The 21,441-nt window shown below is 39.2% G+C and overlaps 1 protein-coding gene across 1 annotated transcript in view; it reads right to left on the bottom strand.

Moving 5' to 3' along the window:
• The window catches only part of FOXK2 (forkhead box K2), a 48,834-nt gene extending 27,393 nt beyond the window's left edge, over window positions 1-21,441 (bottom strand). The window contains exon 1 of the mRNA XM_082326948.1: window positions 20,716-21,441. Coding sequence (XP_082183074.1) covers window positions 20,716-21,068 — 353 coding nt within the window. The 5' untranslated portion in view covers window positions 21,069-21,441. The remainder of the gene's footprint in view (window positions 1-20,715) is intronic.

Raw genomic sequence — 21,441 nt, 5'->3', positions numbered from 1 at the left:
ATCTATGAGAAGCAGGATTTTTTTTTCCCATTATCAAACAGAAGAAAAAAAAAAAAAACAGGATTTCAAGTAATTTAAAAAGCAAAAATAAAGCAGAAAAAGCTAAAATTTCTATCCTAAATATTGAAAAAATATCTGGGGGAAAAAGGACTCTTCATTTGCTTTCCTTTAGTAATAAACGAGTTCCTCATTCAAGATGATGAATAGCTGTCACGCTACTACAACTGTTACTCATTCATGTCTGTTACTTGTACCAGGGCAGAAGCAGCTGCAAGTGTCCCAGCAACACGCAGCTGGAGGTGCTGAAGAGTATGCCCTACCTGCCGGCAATATTGAAAGACTTGATTTTGTTTATCTATGTTTTATCTGCTATTTTTAATTAATCATACTCCTACATTGCCCCAGACCAATGTAATGAAATTGCAAAAACTGTCACTGGCCAAAAAAAGCCAGATTACTGATTTTTTTTGCAATAACCAAACTGCTTTGGAGAGGGAAATATATGGCAAGTACTATCTTCACTTTTCTTTTTATTTCTTGTCCTATTTAAATAAAGAGCACTGCTGTACACTACTCAACTTGTCTTTACTTTAACCGCATTCCTACAGACAGGCGGCAGAGTTCACAATAACTGGATCGATCCCATACAACAAAGAATACTCTGTGGGAGGGTGACGACAAAAAGCATGTAGTTTGGTTGTGTAAACCAAACCCGATCTGAGGTTTCCCGATACGAAAACAATCATGTCTTGAGAATGGTTTCTTCTGGTTTAGCTTCAAATTCCAGACCTTTTTTAATTATTATTCTGTGATTTAGCTTTTCCAGATCATTAAATTTCCTAAAAACAGAATATCAAAATGAAAAAAACTGGTCCCAGTACATAATGCACTATTTCACTACACATCACTCTGCTTTAAACTCCTTTAAGATATGCTAGAGCCAAACCAACTTTGTAGGTAGTAACTGACACAGTATTAAAGTCTTCCAGAATAAAAATTAACGTTGAGTCCATTCTTCTCTTCCTCTTGTGCAGACAAATTGATACAGTTAAGTTTATAAAATGCTTTGAAATGCTGAAAAAAGCAAGCTGCCATCAGCTCCAAAGCGATTCTTGTACAGCTACAAGAGGAACATTCTGCTGAACTGCTCAAGCAACGCAACTTCCCTCGATGAGCAGAAATTTGCAAAGCTCTCCTAGAGAGGGAGAGGAGGAGGGAGGGAGGAAGTAATGTGTCTTACTTTTACCCCCGTCAAAAGGAACGTGACATTTGTTCAAGTAAGGCTTCCCCAGTATATCAACTGAGCATCATTCTTCCCCAAATGGGGCTGTCAAAACTGTCATATAAAAAACCCCTCAAAATTATCGATTAAAAACTCCCCACCTTCCCCCTTCCCACATATCTATCTGCTGGACCTTCCCTGTATCAGAAGACCATTTGCTGTTACTATTTAATTTCTGTCATGCACAAATATTGATTGCTATAAAATCATAAATTTCTGTAGTGAAATTTGAATGTAGGACTGCATATTTAAGAACAATTTCATCAGTCATGTGATTTCTTCAAAATTCCACTGCAGAACCCACTTGTATAGCAAAGCTGAAAAGATGCAAATGAGTTCCATGCATACGCTATTGCATAAAAAAAGAACTGCAAACACTAATTTTCACAGTACTTAAATTAACATGTTTCCATTTAGACTTGAAAACCAACCAATATTTGAAAGATTCAGATTTCCAGAAAGATGTATTATGTTGAAATGAAATGTTAATCCCTAGCTACAGAAAGCATTTCCTCATTTCCATATATGTGTAAGGCATTATACTAGACTTCCTTCAATAATGACAAAAAAATTTTTATCCTGAGAATATATTTTTTAAAAATCCATTAAAAAAAAAAAAAAAAAAAAAAAAAACACAAGAAACCCCACCATAAAAGATGTGGCATTTACCATAATATCCAAGGTGGCCCCTAAGTTAAAGTTATCGTAAATACAGAAGCAGCAACAAATACTAGTACATATTTGGAGCCCGTCTCCCTCATTTTTAATTCATACATCAAATTATGTTATGCTCTTAGCAACACCCATCTGGAAAACTAAAAGACTAATATTTCTGGTTCTAAATTCTATTTTAAAAAAATCAAAGCAAAAATGAAGAAGAGAAGAAAGATTAAAATATGAAGAGCTAAGAGACATTTTAACAATTCTGGAGGGCATGACCATAGCTTTATCCTGTACTTTAATAACTTGTACACTTTCCAGCATATAGAGAACAATGTACAGGCTTTAAGTCAGAAAAGCTAAAAACCAAGGTAACAGACACCTTAGATGATTAAAAACAATCTGTATAAAACTATGGTTTTTAACATCCTTCCCCAAAAAAAGAAAGAATCGAGATTTTTTTTTCCCCCCCACATATTACAAGTTTTCCATTAAATGTTAACTTTAATGCACAAGTTTGTCATGGTTTTTAGAAAGAGTCACAAAGGTTCACTAGATATTTTTAAACTGCCACTCCTTTAATCATCATCAGGAATCACATCATGAAGACCCTAGAAGCACTAATTAGTTCAGTTACAAAATTATATCTTACAATCAGTTTTGCTCTCTCTCCTGAGAGCACAACAGTCAGTGTATACGAAAGTGTCACAAAAATCAGTGACTTTTCAGTAAGAACTGTAAAGGCAATGAGACAGGACACCATCACCTGATGCAGAAAGCTTGAAATGTGCTATGGAACCCTTAAACTCTTCATCACTGCTCAAAAAACAAAACACAAAGTTATCAAATATCTGTGTTTGAAGATATTTCTGTGGTGAAGTGCAAAATAAAGACCATTAATCATACCAACATTTTGGAAACTACTAAAAATAGTACAAGAAGAGTTTTGTTGCTTTTCCAGTCCAACTGCATTGTCCACAGTGGTTCCCTTTTACTTTCTTTTTTTTTTCTTGTTCTTCTTCCGGGGTAGGTGGATAACATCTTTGACTAGGAACTTAAGCTCCTCGCAGAAGCAGTGTCTAGAAACATTATGTAGCTTTTTTGCCTGTGGTGTAGGAGGCCAGGGACTTCTTTGCTAAGTGTAGGGCTTGTTAGGCCCCTCAGTGAACTGATTCAACTCACTAATGCAGCACCAACTAACCCAGCAAAACAAAATTTTTAAGAGGAAAATAGTATTCTCTGGGGCTAGCGAGAGAATCAGCTAACAAAAGATCGAGTGGTGCCACAGCCAGTGCAAGGGGGTGGCCAGACCCTGGAGCCAGGATCAGGAATTAGAAAGAACGACCAAAACCTTTCAAGAGCAGAGAACCTTTAGATTGGCTCAGCTGCTGATAAAACTGCTACATAAGATACTGTGAAGACACTTTATCAATCTTATTAATTTCTTCCCATCTGGTAATGGAAAAAACTGCACTTCTGACTGGACAGAAAACTAATCCTGAGCCTGCCTCTCTCCTTCTCTTCCAAGGGATTGTTTTTCAGGCCTACTAGTAAACTAATCTGACTTGAGCACACAGCGTGAACACCAGAGCTGACACACAGGACAGAACAGGATGGTTCTTTCAGCTCTAACTCCCAATTAGCTTGTTTTAACTAACCTTGAAACCAAAGGGTTCGTTACAGTTTATCTTCCCGGCCTGAATCTTATATACACGTATGCTTAAAACGACGAGTGAAAGTGCTGTTCATGTTGTAGTAAAACTGTACTACTGTACAAATCTAATGTGAAGATAAAAAAAAAAAGAAATCCCTTTTAAAAACAGGAACAATGAGAAAGATACTTTCAATTACTGCAAATGCCTGAAAAATGAAGTTTACCAATATACTTAACATGAGAAGGAAAAGCCTTCTGTAACAGTGTATCGCTTAATTCAATGCCCCGTCTCAGGAGAAAACTGAATTTTAAGAGAATAATCTATATAAAAAAGTATGCAATGTTAAACATGTTACCTACAGCACACACAAAAAATTAGAGGTGATGCATTCTGAAAAGCTCACCCAGTCAAATTAATTCTGTGTCAAGCCTGACCCCATCGGAGAGGTAATACTCCCTAAAATGTTATAAAATGCACTGCAAAGATGCAATATATTTGTATGTACATGAAAGTTTTATTTCCAGTTGCTCCCCAGTACTCCCCAGACTGTCACTCTGAGCTCACTCAGACGTTTTGCACCAGAATCCACAGCACAGAGTTGCTGAAACTGAAGAGTCACAAGAAGTCTGTGAACTTGAGCTGTGATCAAAAATGGTTTTAAAGATCAGAACAGGCCTACGGAGTGTACGCTTAACACCGTTTATCTCACCAAAGATGACAAGGGATGAGGGAAAACAACTGCCATTTCACAGGTGCTAAACATAATGGCAAAAAATTTAAACAAAAAAGAGGTATCACAGCTCACTAATGAATATAGACCAAGTCCCAAAAGATTAAGTATAAGGTAATTTTATCTCTCAATTTCAAGTTGAAAATAATCAGACTAGTCTCCACAGTTTCAATGACACTACTACACGAGATACCAAGGACCACATCCTGAAAGAACCAGCACAAAATAAGGGTGGCAGTGGTGGTAAACACAGCGGAAAATTTTAGAAATACAGAATCAATAGCAACAGTAGAAAAGAAGGAGAAAAGAAACAAAAGGCTCAGTGCTTGACACTGACAGACGGAAAACAACTCTCAAAAATAAACAGCTTGGAACACAAACTAAATAATTCATGGCCTACACTGAAGAGGGGGCATGTGCTGGTCATATGTTCAGCGTATGTTATTGGCACCATTCACCAGCATGTTCCATGTTGTAATAGCTTAAACATTTAAATTTGAAATGTGCTGCCTTCAGGGACGACATGATCTGGGCAGCCCTGACGAAACACACACCACTCAAAATGAATACATGCTAATTTTGGCTTGCAGGTTATTTCTCCATACTCCAAACAATGCTTTGCTTGGCACTAACTCATTTGAAGAGCTTATATTAAATATAACCAGTGGTAGCGTGAAGCAACTTTTAAAACCAGTAGACTCAGTTTACGTAAGATTACATAAAATGACTATTGTAGTATCTGTGATTCTTAGAGGCAACTTTCTGCTTGGACCCATGCTATGGATTACATGTGCATACGTTTGAACTTCAGAACAGCAACACTCTTTGAAGTTGTGCACAACTTCTCTACACAGCCACAGTCTCAAACATAGCAACATAACATGATGTAGCCCGTTGCCCCGATGACAATGAAATGCAATGGTGTAGTTTTAAGACTCCAAAACACAGGGGAAAAAAAACGAATTCAGTTGGAGTTCAAACATGCAACTTCAAATACCTGCCGTCTGTAACAGCCAGCTCTGTCTCCCCACGCTACAGTCATTTCCTTTTCTGTGGAAGTTACACCAAGAAAGTTGCTTCTAGTGCTGACACAGAGAGATCATTTGAGAAACATCACCACCTCACTACTGTATGCTGATTTCTGAGCATATCAACCCTTTCTGCATTCAAACCAGCGGCTACGATTAGATCTATTTACTTCCTTTTAAATAGCCATCCTGTAGTATTTTAATTTTAAATCCCCTAGAGCGATTTCTCTTTCCTTTGTATTTTTGTATTAAATCATTACCTGCACAAGTCAAATCCTGTCTCCATTTAGAACACCTTTAAGAGGGTTATTCTAATGACTTAACGATGGTGTGAACCATCACAATACAAGTATCTAAGGACCTTTTGGATTTAAAAATAAAAGTCTCCTTCACTCAGTGAAGAACTTTATCAGCCCAGCTTCTTGCTCTCTCTGTATCAGACACTGTCAGTATGATCTCAGTCAGCAATTTATTTACCACAAAATGTCCCTATAAAAACACAGGACAGTCATATACATTCTCTTCTTTAAATCTCTTGGGGAAAGTTTGAACAAGCAGCTACCACAAAGACAAAACAGTCGTAAGTAGGACAAAATGGCATTAGTGTAACACATCCAGTAACCAATGCTTCCTTAATCAGAGCCCAGGGATCTCCAAGTTGAAATGCAATGTCACTGCAACAGGCACCCAACCCCCCTGATACTTACCTATATTTATCTGAAAGTAATTAACCCTAAACTACTCAGACCTTCAAGATAAGAAATTTAACTGGAAGAACAAGAAAACCACCTAACCCTACTAACATCAAACGTTGCAAAAAGAAAAAGTTGCAGACACCATAGTTTACCTTGGAGATAAGGGACGTAAACACATTTCGGTGCAAGAATGGCATCAGAGTAAGTATTATGGAAGTTACAAAAACACATCCATCCTACCTGCTCAAGTCTCCCCAGACAAAGAGACTTGGGCAACACATTTCTACATTGCCGTCTCCTGTGTTCATTTCCACAACTGCAGGTTTTTTTCTTAATTTCAAAAGCTGTAGAAAAGCTTAATTTTTACAACCAACATTTCTGATTAAACTACCAAATTCGATTCCTCAGTAACACCTTCCTCAGTCTCTTCTCCCTGTCCATTATCCTGTTATTTCTCCAAATAGTCAAAATCACACTCTCTCACATTACAGTTATTTTGTATTCTATATAACCATGCTTTTAAGCCTTTCAGATGAAGTTCAATTATTTTGTTATTTCACACTCCTCAGCTACATTCCAGCTAACACAAGGAAGACGCATATACAAATATGAGTAATGTTTTCTTCAGCTACTACTAAGCCAAAATAACTTTAAAACACTAACCCCAAACTTTTATAGAATTTTATTTTATCCTTCTGATTGAGAGCTGAATTATTTACATTCACGTGCTTCTTTTCACCTTTTTTTTTTTTTTGCGTGGTTTGCATGCTTCTTTTCTTTAAAGGCTTAAAAACACCCATTTTGCTGATAACCTTAGATAATAGTGAATAACCTCACATAAGAATCTCGGGTACTTACTAGCCCACAGCAGACCAAACTTATTTATAGCTAAGTAGCAAGCTGAGGTTAGTGATCTCTTCCAGGCTCAACAGTCTTCCAACCTCAGAATAACCACACCATAAAACAAGCAGGGTTATTTCACTACTGACAGAAAAGTAAACATTTGTGTACTAGTGTGCGCTTGCAGATGATTGCTCTGGCTGCCTGTACTGCAGTAGGCAGTAAAAGCTATTCAGAACAGGCCAAAATTCATGAAGGAAATTTAAAATCTTGATCACAAATTCCTTTCAGAATTTCACTTACATCTTTAAAACACTGAGACAGGCGGAAGGATCTGAATTCTTCTCCCAACTGTGAATGAGGTTTCCCATTTCATCTTCAGACAAGTTTCTTTAACATTTAATTTGTGACAAATTTTTCTATCTGAAACGGGTAATATTCCCTATATCCCGTGGTGCAGTTAAGGAAAAGTGACTATATGAGAAAACAGCACATTAGCTCACAGAAAAAGCTTCAAAATAGAAAACAGCTAAAAAAATTAATTTTTTTTCATGTTCTACCAGAATTCTGGCATAATCTCAGTTATAATGAAGAAAGTTTTGTTACAGAAAGCCTGGGCATTCATAGAGTTGGATATTCCAGCAAAGACGACAAGTAAAAATGGAACTTCCAAAACAGCCCGTTCTGTTGCCAGCTTGCTGCTCGCTATTCCCCCCACCTCATCCCATTCCTCTGCTTAACCACTCACAAGAACTTGTACGGTTCCATCAGCTCACAAGAACTTCTGAAGTCACTATGTGTGTCCTGCTCAAACAGCAGCACTCCTCAGAGGCCAGCAGTCCTTCAGGAGGAAGGAGAAAAGAGAAGGGATGCAGCTAATTGAGAACTAAGTAATGAAACAGGCAAGAAATGATACAGCTTTGTACCGTTCGCTGCAGAAGGTTATTTTGTCTTGTCAGGGTTCACAAGGCATTTGAGCACTGTTAAACAGTTCTGGAATTTGCTGATAATACAGACTAGTTGCATTTCTCAGCTTTATGGACAGACCAATACCAGGAAAAGGTTTTAAAAACAAAGGCTTGAATTTCAATTCACAAGGGTAAACAACTGAAGTTCTAGTGTGGTTTTTACCTATTGCATCTCTTTCCTGTGTTGCTAAACGTGCCTGTCATCTGAACATTTCAACTGACATACACACTGTGGTTTCCAGGTCCAAAATGTTTGTAGCGATTATCAATATCTAGAAAGCTGACTGAATAATGCTACAATCAACCACAAACTGTGGAGCCCACCCTAAACTCAGAATTCAGTTCTGCATTCATTTCAGAACCCACATTCATAGCAGAGGACAGCCACCTTAAACTACTGCATTTATTCAACTCAGTGATGCAGCTACAAAAGCGCTGCCAGGAAAAAGGCTGTACTCTAACTCTTGATAGTATCATTGGAAGTGGGACTGCATGAGGATGAATTTCATCATTCTGTGAGAATCTTATTACCCAATCTAGTCATTTTAATAAAGTTACTTAAGAATAGATTGCACACTCTTCAAAGCAATGTTTTCATATCATTTGAACAGCATAACAGTTCACCGTTTGGCTTGCAGCCCCTAATGCTACTAAAAAGCGAATACACTTAGTAAGATGAAAGGGCAGAAAGAACCAAAGCCATCGACACCCTCTACCTGACAAAAGAATATCCTGGGTCAGATCTACACACACACAAAAGTGCTTCAGCTGGTTACCCCAAAACAAGTGTATCAACCGATGACCATGTAAGAGAGATCAGGCAGAATACCTAGTAGAAATCTTATCTGAACCTAACCCAGCCACGCCCAGAATATTCACATGTGTAAGGAAAGGAAATAACTTGCTTCCTTTAACTCATCTTTGCTCAATACCTTATTTAATTCTTACATCTGTGGAAGTTATAAACAGGATTTTGATTGATGATAATTTATGTAATTCACTCCTACTAACTTTTGTCAGCATCTAAGTCCACTGAATACCACACTGGAAACGAAGAACACTTTTTGTTATAATCTGCTCCCCCTCCAAAGGACTGTTTTTCTTAAATGTTTCATCTCATCTCTTCTGAAGGAAGTCCCAGAGCAACAGTGAGAAGACAATTCAATCAGACCAGGGAGCAAATGCACAGCTACTTTCAAGTCTGCCACCTAAGCAGTTTTGGAAGGCTGGATCAACTCAACTTATTTCTTGACTACTAACACATTTGCCTTAAATGGCAGCCTGCTTTTACTATCCTGCATAAAGAAGGGAAAGAAAAAGCTCTCCCTCAAATGACAACTTTTTTTTTTTTTTTTAAATTGATATTTCTGCATCCTATCAAGCAGAGACCCTCAAAAGACAACACAGGAAATCCAAATCACATCTGATCCACCTGTGTAGTCAACCTCAGCAGATTTACATATTTCCTGAAAAAAATACTATGGAAATATGCAGCCCCTGCAATAAAAGACATGTAAAAAACAGAAAGGTTTTTACAATTTGCTTCATAATAATTTTTCCTTTCAGGAAGATGATCGAATGCTGCACGAACTCTAGTCAGTCATCTGTCTGCAGGTAGCCAAGTCTGCTTTCCAAGATACAAGGGGTTTTGCGGAGGGAGGCGGGGGGGCACTATAAACAAAAAACACCACACAAAAGTTTTAAAAAGGGCCATCTACCTCCACTATATCCTTAATGTTCACTTCTCCCTAGAGCTTGTGACTTCCCTAGTCTACAATATACTTCATCCACCAACTGGACTAATGACCTATGGAGCAAAGGCTATCTTTAAGCAGGAGGTACAATGATTTAGCATATGGAATGAAGACCATACATTAATTCTGTCCTCTGCTATGAGATGATCCATGGCCAAGGAACTTGCACCCCTTTGTCTCTAGTGGTTTTCTCTATGTATTCACATTTTATGCAGAGATTAAAAAAAAGGGCCAGAAAGCACACATTAACCAAAGGTATGACACAAGTGAGTCATCTCAGCATCCAGTCTACTTAGATTCACTTCTTTTTTAATTTTTTTAACTTAAAACAAATACTTAGCATACCCCTTTATCAAAAAGCATGCTGTCTCAAGAACTTTTAGGATTTAAACATTTTTATATTACATTGCAAGTGCTTTTTTAATACACCAAAATTATTTTTGGTCTTCTACTGTTTGGGATCTTTCTTTTCCTTTCCATTTTTACTTCATAGAGCATAACGGCTCTTATAACTGCAGGTCCTTAATGTACGATTCCACAAGACACAGCAAGCCGACAGTTGCCGAAAGCCTGCGCAAGCCCACCACGTACTTCGTGCCAGCTCCACTGCTTGCCAGGCCTCTCTGTGAGCCGCTTCAATGCAGTAGAAACCCACCCAAAAACAGCAGACATCAGCAGCTTATGGAACATCTGATGAGCTTCAAGGCCAGCACAACCTGGAGTTGGGAGCACTGCAGAAAACAAGACCTTCCCCCCCCCGCGCTCCATTTCAGCAGCAGTGAAACACTAAATCAGCTCAGATGCTCATGAAAGCACAGCCTGTGTTTCTAAAAAGCAAGACCCGAGATTTTTCTGAATCACGTTTCCCAAATTAAATATCCAATTCAGAGCCTCCCTACATTCTGTAAGGATAACAATTATATTACTTCTCTGTCTCAGCTCTTAAACTTGAGGTGATCTTCAACTTTTTCCAATCTTTTTTCAAGCCTCCCAGCAAACCCTTTCATTTCTCCTTGCATAACGACTACAAGCCCCACTAATATCCTGTCCATATCCTAAAGCAAAACACATTGGCCTAGGTCCTCATCTTTCCCATGTAGTAACCGAATTCTCCTCTTCCGTTTTTCTTATCTGTACATGACATGATGCTAAAATCATCCTCTTTACTGTTATTCTTACAGTTTTTTTGCTTGCTTAAATAATCAGCTTGTTCTGGTTCAAATTTGAACTTATCCCCACACAGAATTTTGCATGAGTACATTCACCCTTCTCTTGCCTAAGCCTTACTCTTTTTAATCTTATTTAAGTCCTTGTCTCCCCTCATTGCTACACAGGCTTTCTTCACCTATCTCGAAAGGCCAGAAGATAGCAGTATCACCTAAGCAGGGAAATTCTTTTCTTTAACTGTCAGCTTCCATCATTTATACCTTCCAACTACTTTCCTTGGGTGTTTATTGCACTGATACTGTAACCAACAAGTCTGTCTACTACTAAAGAATATAAACTGTGTGTATATGCCTTGTCTACTCAAATTATATTCTGCCTAGAACACACCAAATATGTCCATGGGACAATACAAACTGATAAATCATTTTTTTCATTTATTCTGAGTCTTAAAAAAAAAAAAAGGCAAGGGAAAAAAAACACCAAAAACCAGGTAATTATGCATTTGTATCTTCATAAATAAATCAGACTTTTACCTTACATGTAGTACCACACTGTATCGCACACTGTGCTAAGACACTATCATTTCAGGTATAAGTTTTTTGAGGAAATTGACGCTTTGGTGGAAGTTAAACTTTTTTTTCCCAGCTGTGACAGGAAAAAAAAGGAAGAAAAAGGAAAAAAGAAGGAAGAGGGTAAGCAAAATTATTTGCTCCCATACTGCAACATGTCAGTAAAAATCAGAATTTAAAAGCAACTTCCGGCAACAAATTAGTTCATCCATATCATCTCTGAACAAAAACCACACATTCATCTTCAGTGATTCAGAAAACCTGAATTTAATTTCAGTACCAGGTGTAAACACTTTTTCCTACTACATGCTAACCTGACTTCTTATCAACATGAGAACTAAGGAGGCTTATACCTCATGAGCTATATCTAAGACTTACTTGAAGAACGAGAATTTTCAAAGAATCACTATATATCATATGAAAATTATCTTTGAAACTTTACAGTGTACTCCAATATGAAGACAAAGATGATAATGAACAAAAGCATCAAAATCATTTGCATGCAAGAACACTGCTGGCAAGTGTAAATAAACAAATGCCCAACTAGATGTTTGATGCTTTAGAAGCAATTTTAATTAAAAACCAAGCCAAGAACTGACTCCTTGTTAAAACACATAATAAAGAAGTCTCTTGCTATAACCCAATGGGAGATTATTTAAAAAGGACTTGCAGAGGAAGTAAAGGCTGAACAGCTAAGCAGCTTCACCCACTTGTACCTCTTCTAGCCCTAAGCCATGAAATTTCATCCAACCATACCTATACTGCACCTAATGCTGTCTGACTACAGCAACATTTATTTTGTTGTTTAAAGCACCTTTTCCAAGAAGATATCTATTTTTGATCAGCAGAAGATGGTAAAACGGAGATACCATGATTCTTCTGAGTAAGCTGTTCCAACACTGCTAAAAATATGTGCTTCGTTCAAACCTTGAGAGTTTAGTTTACAGCCTCTGGGTTTTTATACCTGTATGTGACCCACTAGCAAGCCTTTCAGTACTGCAATTGATCCCCATAAAAGTGTATATGCACCAACCCAGCCATCTTGCACCTCTTTTTGAGAAGACCAACATATTGAACTCCTTAAGTCCCTCACTATTTGGGATTTCCTCGAGCCTTCAATTCTTTTTGGCAATCACCCCCTTAAACCCTTGCAGTTTTGCAAAATTCTTTAACACCAATTTTGATTCCAGAACCACATGAAGTTCCAGCACCTCTCAGTACTCCCTGATGCAGCTCCCCTGTTTCCACACAATCATCACATCACTCAGCTTTGACACATCATCTCAGGACAGGAGTCTAATGATTTCTCTATAGTCATGACTTTCAAATGCACTCTACTGCTGTTTTCAGAAGAGTTTCCCACCCTGTAGATCTGGCCTGCACACCTTTTGAGATGCCCTTTTTTTTTTTAAATGGATTGACCAAGTCCATTCTTTGTCCTCTTTATTTGTGAGGCCAATATTTGCCAACATTGATATCACGTGTAAATATTTATCAGCAATTGCATTTACTTCAGATCACCAACAACAGTATCAAGTAGCAACACAAAGTAGTGAGCAAGCATTTTTTTCCATGATTTAGCACTAAGCTGTACATTATGCTAACCAGCCTGTGTATTCCCAAAATTCTGCTATTGGAAATGCTAGTAAGATCTTTTTCAATCTGGAGTTGGAGTTATATGGAGCATTTTATAGTTAACACTTCTCCATCGCCGGAGATACTCAGAATTCAAACGGACAAGGTGCTGAGCAGTCCAATCTAATGTTGAAGTCATTTCTGCTTTCAGCAGGAGTTTGGCTGGAGGTCCCTTCCATAATTCTTAATGTACTACCTTAAATTAACACCGAATTAAAATTAATTCCAGTGAACTTTATACGAATGTGGTTACACTTTATAAAGCTATGATAACGACATGTCTCTGGCTTTTTTACTTTACAGCTCTGATTCTACAAATGCTCAACTCCATATGCATCTTTAGCCACATGAGCTGTCTTGCTGAAGTCAACAGGAATGTTTACAGTTTAGAACGGACACAACTGTTTGTCAATCTGCTCATGTTTTCATTTTTGTTTGTCCATGTGCACCAAATAAAAGGTGATGTGTTCATATAAATACTCATTAAGACATTCTGAAATTCTGAATATTGAAAATTTTACTCTCACAAATACTCAACTGTACAGCATATATGAAGATGATGCTTTGTAAAAGTTTATGATTCGCAGCACTAATGGGAAGGACAGAACAGCACAGAAGCACATGCAGTAGCTGCAGCAGAATCATACAAACAAATGTGGAGAAACAAAGACTCCAATCACGTATAGATCTTCTTTAGCCCTATAAAGAACGATGTATTACAGAATTACAAAGACTTGCACTAGCTCTTCAAGTAACCTACTAAAGCCTCAGCACCCTTCAGTGTTACAACAGTAGTGACGAAATCTTAACTGAAGAATATAACATTTATTTTCTGTGCCATCCAATGTGGAATAGCTGCAGAATAAATATGGTTCCTCCCCTCCGACTGCTTTATCTAGGTCAAAAAACTCCTTAAAGGCAGGAAGTCACAGGAAGCAAATGTCACTACACATCAACTTTTTATCATGAAAACAAGCAAGACAGCAGATAAAACCACCGTCTTCCCAATATTTCAGTATGAAGCTCCATGAAAGACATCAGCTCATCAGTAAACACAAGACTTGTGAAAACTCATTATAGGCTGCAGAAGAGATGGCCTCACACTACCACATGACAAATTCGTAATTTTCTTTGAAATTATATTTTTTTTTCCAGTGTTTTACATAATTTTATATAAGGTAACGGGACTTGAGAGGTCTTACAGGCACTGCTGTATTTACTGAAAAATACAGTAAATCAGATGCACAATCATCTTATTTTGAATAGGTTAGACATGATTATGTGAAAATATCTTTTGCTTTGTGCATGAGAATTACACATGCTCAAAAAAAAAAAAAAAAACACAACCACAACAGCAGCAAGATTCCTCCACAGCAGAATTATTCTCTAAAACACATCTACCTTCATGAAGGACTAATATTTACAAGACAATGTCATTTCCTGATTATAAGCAAATTAATCACACACATTTATTTTGAAAAGCAAGGGTGAAAGATGAACTTATTTTCTCTATTAACTTCTTTAACTTCCACTTATCCAAGTTCTCTTCCTACTCAAACACAGTGCATTTCACAACTGAAGATCAGTATTGTATTTTGATTTAATCAATGCAAAGCAAAGAATGATTTAATTTACTTATCTCTTACCTCATTATTGTAACTGAAGGTAAGAATCTCAAAACTCTTTCGACTACAGATTCTTGGAACAGACAGTTTTAATACTGACTTTGCACCTTTAAACCAAAACAACACTAATCTTGCTTCTGTCATAGAACTGTAACTTAACAGACAATAAAAAAACATTATTTTTTAAGATTATTTTCCCAGTTTATAGTATTTCATATAACTATACAAAGAATGTACTTACTCCTATAGCTAACTACAGATGTATGAACATTTGTAAGATCAGTAAAATTGCAGAATTGGGTAAGGAAGTTTCATATACATATCAATCATACCAACAGAAAAAGCAAGGCAAGTGCGAATTAATCCAAATATAAAACTGTTTAAGCTTTACCTCAACTATCTCATTGGTGTATGACAATTTGCAACGCCGTTTCAGTAACAAAAAAAATTCACTTATAAGGTGTGTGCAATTGAGAGGGAAATATGAAAAAAATGAGATGACAGAAACAACTGTAACACAAATTATGACTATAGAAACTTCACGTTCATCTCTCTATTTTCATTTCAAATAATATGCGCTCTGTCTTCTTCCTCCTACGTTCCTTTTCAATCAGATCTGCTTATGTGAGAACACTACTGCTACTGAGCTTGACATTTGCAAATCCTACTTCAAAGTAGCCAAAAAAACACCTATAAACATAGCCCAGTTAACCTGATTAGTCATTATGGCACGGGACACAACGTCTGCTAAAGAAAGTAAATAAAAGTTTCTGGAATCTGATTCATAAGCCACAGCCAAGTCCAACGTTTCTTGGTTTTACACTTAGAGATAATTTGTAAGTAATTCATAGTTTTAATACAACCAGTATGGAACTCCAAAATACTCCTCTGAACACAAATCAATTATAAGGGCTCAAAAACATTTCAGCCAGCTGTCTTCCTTACGAGCAACTGTATCTATCAGAAGTGTTGTCAATAAAGGGAAAAAGCAGGTGCCAATCCGGCCTGAGGTAATTAATCTATACTTACAAATATACTTCTTGAAAAAAGTGTTTTGTTTTATTTCTTTAAGTATCGAACACTTATATTCATAGAGAAATATCTTTAAAACATAAACCATAAGCCAAAAATAAGCAAAGAACATTCTTCCTAAGCTAGCAAGTAACACTACCTCGGGAGATGTTACGATCCGTTACCTCAACTGTTAAGCCAAACCTGAGCTGTTTCCGGTGAGCAATTTTCATTGAGCACGCGTGCAACCGCAGCTCTAACTCAAACAGCAATCACATCTTTGCATGTAATTTAAGTCACTGCAATAAGATGACAGAAAAAAGTGCACTGATACATTAGAGGTTCTCTGCAATCTGTTCCGCTATTTGCTGCTCAGGTAATGCTGAGCACAATAAACTCTTCCAGGGAATTTACTTAGTTAATAGGTATACTTGATCCTTGCTCAGAATCTACGGCCTTTCATCGGCAGGAAAGCTTCTACTACTTAAAAGGCAGTAATAACCCCACTTTGTAGATTCAGACCACAAGACCAAACTAAAAATATTGGTTCAGCCCTCTGTATGCTAGTAGGAAAAGCACGAGAACACAAACAAATAGATTTTTAGTTTGAAGCCATATAGGCTTGACTTAGGATTAGTTAGTAGATGTTAAGCTAAAGTGAAACGTACTCGACGTGGTTTACTGTAAGAGCTCCCATATTTAGTAATATAAAGAAGTCTATAAAATGAATGACAGAATGGGAGAATTATTTACTGTCTCTTATTATAAAAGAGCTAACTTAAGTTTTATCAAATGAAATTACCAGGAGTCAAGTTCAAAAAACTCAGCAAAAAGAGGTATTTTTCCCAACATGGGCTCCAATTACGTTGTGGAACTCACTGCCCAAGGATGTTGTGGATACAAGAGTTTTACAGGGATAAAAAAAAAAAAAAAAAATCTCCATTATTTAAAAAAAAAAAAAAAAGAGGAGAAAAAAATGCAAACAGTAAATGGTTTTAACTCAAAAAGAAATCAACTCTGACTTTGGGATCCGAAAGAAAAAACAAGGGAAACACAACCATTTGCCTCTATCCATTTATATGCTCCTCCCTAGGCATCTGCTACTGACTACCCTTGGAGGCAGATAATGGACGAGATGTATCTTTGCTCTGACTTAGAAATGCTGTTACGTTAATGGTATCTTGTTTATGATTCACAAATCTATACTTCCACAAAACCAAAACCAAAAGTAATCACTAAAATACAAAATACAGAGTTTTGTCAAAGTGAACAAGACATTATCTTGGAACGGTGAAGCCCAAGATGTCAGGATCTTCGTGAAGCCAAATGCTAATATACAAAGCACATCCAAGAGGCCCAAAAATAAAAACAGAACAAAAAAAACTTCTTCAGAGCTAAGCTGTACCCAGAAGCCAGTCTGCTTTTTCCAGCTGTATCAGTTACATCTGTCTGGAATCCTGCCTCTCCAAAAGCTGTATAGAAGAGCTCTGTCAACAACTGCTGCTGCGCCCAGCACAAAAGGTATTTCTCAAGCCAAGTACCTCAAAAGTCAAATATTAATGTTACTATTTACCTAGCAATATATCCCAGCAATGCTTTCACTGAAGTCGGGGGAAATTTGACAAGCGTCAGATGAAACCAATTAAAAACCATGAACTTTATGAACTGGGGAGTGGTAGTCCATGCATCTTAAGGGTAGTTGTAAAAGACTAATTGAACTGCTTTGATTTGTGTGTATTTAACAGGAGACTCTAAAACCTCTTTCATCCCATGCCTCTGTGTATTATGACATTGACAGCTCCTTACTGGACATGAACAAAAAAAATCGCTGTTTTCCCCCCAGCCCCCATTTTATTCATCTAATGAGATGACAGCTGGCTTGTATATACACAAGTAAGTATGTGGGTCTGTCAAGAATTGCAAAAACAAAAACACACTTCCCACTGCTATTACCTCCTGCTTGAGAACTTAAACATTTGAATTGTGAGCGAAGCTTCCAGGGAAGCATTAAAAATAGCGACCAGAACAGTTATCTTAATGCACAGTAGTTCCGTGTTTCATGGCATTTATATCTGTAGAAAGAAAGATACCTCTATTATAGGTAAAAGTACACTTTAACATTAACAATTTAATTTCCCCAGATGTTAAAAATGTGCGTTTTGCAGGAGACTACAAAGTTGTATTTCTGTTTTTCCCTTCCAAAAACAGGAAGTTCAATAACATTATTAATGCAATCATATTTAAACATTGTGCTGAAATTAAAAAAAAAAAGGCCAAGGACACTGGAACTACATACAATTATCAGTGACAATTAAATAAGGCATTTCAAGTCTGTAACAATATTGTACTTGGAGTCATCTCTAAGTCACTATTAATTAGACAAAACAGAGATGGACCCTCCATTCTTGGTTTCCAAGATCACTTAAAAACAAACAGAAGGAACAGGCCACCCTGATTTTTTTTAAACTTCACCTACCATTAAAATTTCAAATGATTGTGTAGCATAGGCAAAGCATATTACTGGCAACACAGTAGGATTAAACAACAACAAAAATAGATCTAGTGATTACTTGAGCTGGAGGTTAGCAATCATCAGTCTTGAACTCACACCAAAACTACTTTCTTTCAACTGTTTCAACTGTTAATTAGTGTTTACATTATACTGAAGTAACTAAGTTTGATTCTTAAAATCCAGATCACCTTCAGTGTGACCAGTTAAATCTACAATGAAACTCAAGCACACGGCTACAAACAGTATTAGTCATCAGTAATTCACAGTAATGACTTGCTGTAAGCAGATAACGCCTGCTTTGAATTTGCCTGAAGACTCCTGTGTTTAAAAAAAAAAAAAAAAAAGCTTTGCAAAAAGCTTTGCAAATAATGAAACTACTATTTCCCTATACAACTGCAGCAAGCCTTTCCTTTTATAAACAGATTTTTTTTTTTTAAAAGCAATAAAGCGGCATTTGATTTTAATCACCAATCTAACTATGACCCTGTAGATTTTGCCTGCCCTTCAAGATAAAACTCATCCCTACGCCTGTTGACTAAAGAAATCCTAGTTCACCCAGTGTACACACTGCTCCATTGTTTCTAGCCAGGACTGAAGGTATGCCACCTTTTATTTACAAGATTTGATGGCAGATCACACCTACATTTTGTAACCAGGAGACAACTACTTCAACCAGCTTACAGATCTTGAAACTGAAGGCTACTAGTGTGCAGTCTAAGAAATGGTGTAATCACTGAACACAGTCAGTTTCAAGGAAATGCTAGTTTCTGTAACACCACCCACATGCACTCCTGAAGAAATTTTAACTGCACAGAAGTTTTCATCATTGTTCAATAAAAAAGTGACACACAAAAAAATCCTTCAGAATTTTCGTTCCCCTTAAAAAGTGACAATGATAGAAAGAACTAAAATAAACTACAAGTCAATAATGACATGGACAGCATGAAGAAGCAGTACTCTTTTTTTTCCTGAGGTCTTAAGCATTTAACAGAATGCTACTGACTAAATTACTTGAACTAATTCTAGACTGTTTGCAATCAACATATGTAATGCACAATGACTTGCTTGCAATTAGTGTATTATACCAAACTCTGTTTACAAAGAAAAGAGTATTTGATCTATATTTCATAAATGTGTTAGATTAAAATACAGATTAACCACATGCCAAATGATTATTAATATTAAAAAGCAGAAAGCAAAAATAGAAGTTACAGTTAAAGGTCAAACAAGTCATCCAACTGTATTCACGATTATACAACTCTACACATACTGGCACTGCTAAACCCTTTCAGAATGAGCATTTCCTAGAAAGCAGAAAGGTAAGACAATTTGATTTTCGCAGAGGAACCAAGTGGGGAAACTAACATTGAGACATCAAAGCAGAAAATATACACCACCAACGTCCTAAACACAGTTTAAAAACTTACAAGGCATTAAGACTGTGTCACTAATGGCACGTGTTTTATAAAGGTAAAATACTCGTAACCTTTTAGGTATTTCTTAAGTCAAGCAGCTAAAATTATACTAAACCAAAACACTTTCACTTTTCCTACATGAAAGTCATCAAAACATAGATTACTTATTTACAGCTCAGTGCATCCTTAAACGTAGTAGGTAGGCCTCACACACTCCCCTAGAAAATCATTTTGCAAAGACAGTTAATGTTTGGTAATGGTAAAGGAATGTATTACCATTTAAAAACTCTTAATACATTTGTTGTCGCATGAGGAAACACATTTTAAAACACTAAGACTAGCAGAAGTATTTCATGTGGATGATTCAGTTTACCCATAAAAATAAGCGCTGCAACTGGGCAAAAAGGCAGAAACTACCACAAAATCAGAAGGCAATCACACACACAAAACAACCCCCCACATTCTGCAAAAGCACCAAGGGTGTTACAAGATTTATTCGGCACTGATCTTAAATGCAGAAATCCCAGATATGTGGATAACCACTTGACCGGTTTCCTTTGAAGCACGTAAACAATACTCAAGGGTGTATCCAATTCTATTTGCTTATTACAATACCTCCAAGCACTGCTGCAGACGGATTTGCTCCCAAACTCACAACAGATACTGCTACGTGCAAGACACAGCACGGGAGGAGGGTCACCATTTGTCAACCACCAGCCCCGGCGCTGCCGGGGTCTCACGCTTCCCACCTGTACCACCGGCTGCCGGAGGGGCTGGAGTGGGAGGTGGATGTGCCGGCGGGGCCCGGGCCACCGGAGGAAGGACACAGCCGAGGGCAGCAGGCGGAGGCGCCGGTGCCCGGGTGGTGCCGGGCGGCGGGGAGAAGGGCTGGCGGGGAAGCAGGCCTCGGGCACCGCTCGCGTGTGTCGCCAGGACGGGGCCGGTTCCCCGCCTGTCACGCACCATGTGCCAGCCAAACGGCAACGGGGACGGGGACAACCGGCGCGGTTGAGCAGCGGCACCACCCCCGCCGCGGCAGGCAGCCCGCCCGGGGAGGACGGGGCAGCCGGGCGCGGCGAGGCGCCGGCGGGTGGGCCCGGGCCCGGCCCGGCCCGGCGGGCCCCGGTGTAACGGGGGAGGACGGCAGGCCCGGCCCCCGCTTTACTCACACTCGGGGCAACTGCAGCGGCGGCGCCCCCCGCCTCTGGAACACGCCGTCCACGAAGACGCCGTTCTTGCCGAGGCAGCGCAGGTAGAAGTCCCCTCCGCCGCCGCCGGTGGCAGCTGCGGGGTCCCCCTGAGGCGGAGGCGGCGGCCCGTCCGCGCCGACCGGTGGCGGCGGCGGGGGAGCAGCGGTGAAGATCTCCAGGTGGCGCCGGGAGATGAAGCTGGAGTGGCCCATGCTCACGTCCACCGAGCCCTGCGACGAGTTGCGGCCGATGGTCACCGAGCGCTTCTTCATGAGGTACTCGAACTCCCGGCCCTCCAGCCGCGCCACGGCCGCCGCCGCCGCCGCCGCCATCTTAGCGAGCGAGGGAGCGGGCCGCCCTCCGCTGCGCCCCTCCGCCCGCACCGGCCCCGCAGCCGCAGCCGCCGCCAGACACAGGCAGGGAAGGGGACGCCGCTCAACCCAACCTGACGCAGTCCGCCGCTGGCTGATGGACGGCGGCGCCGGGCCAATGCGCGGCCCGCACGCCCATGGGGCTATGGCGGCGCGGCCAATGGCGAGCGGCGCCGAGGCCAGCGCCGCGCAGCACGTTCGAGTGTCGGGGCCCGAGAACACGGGAAAGGCCCGGAAAACGCGGAGCAGATCCGGGCGCGGGGGAGCGGAGCGACCCTTGTCCCCCCCCGGCGGCGGCAGCGGCGCCGGCAGCAGGGCTGCGCCGAGCCCCGGG

Source organism: Platalea leucorodia (assembly GCF_965183815.1).
Source record: "Platalea leucorodia genome assembly, chromosome: 14".
NCBI classification, from domain to species: domain Eukaryota; kingdom Metazoa; phylum Chordata; class Aves; order Pelecaniformes; family Threskiornithidae; genus Platalea; species Platalea leucorodia.
Note: the sequence above shows the minus strand (reverse complement) of the source record. Positions and strands in the feature narration are given on the sequence as shown.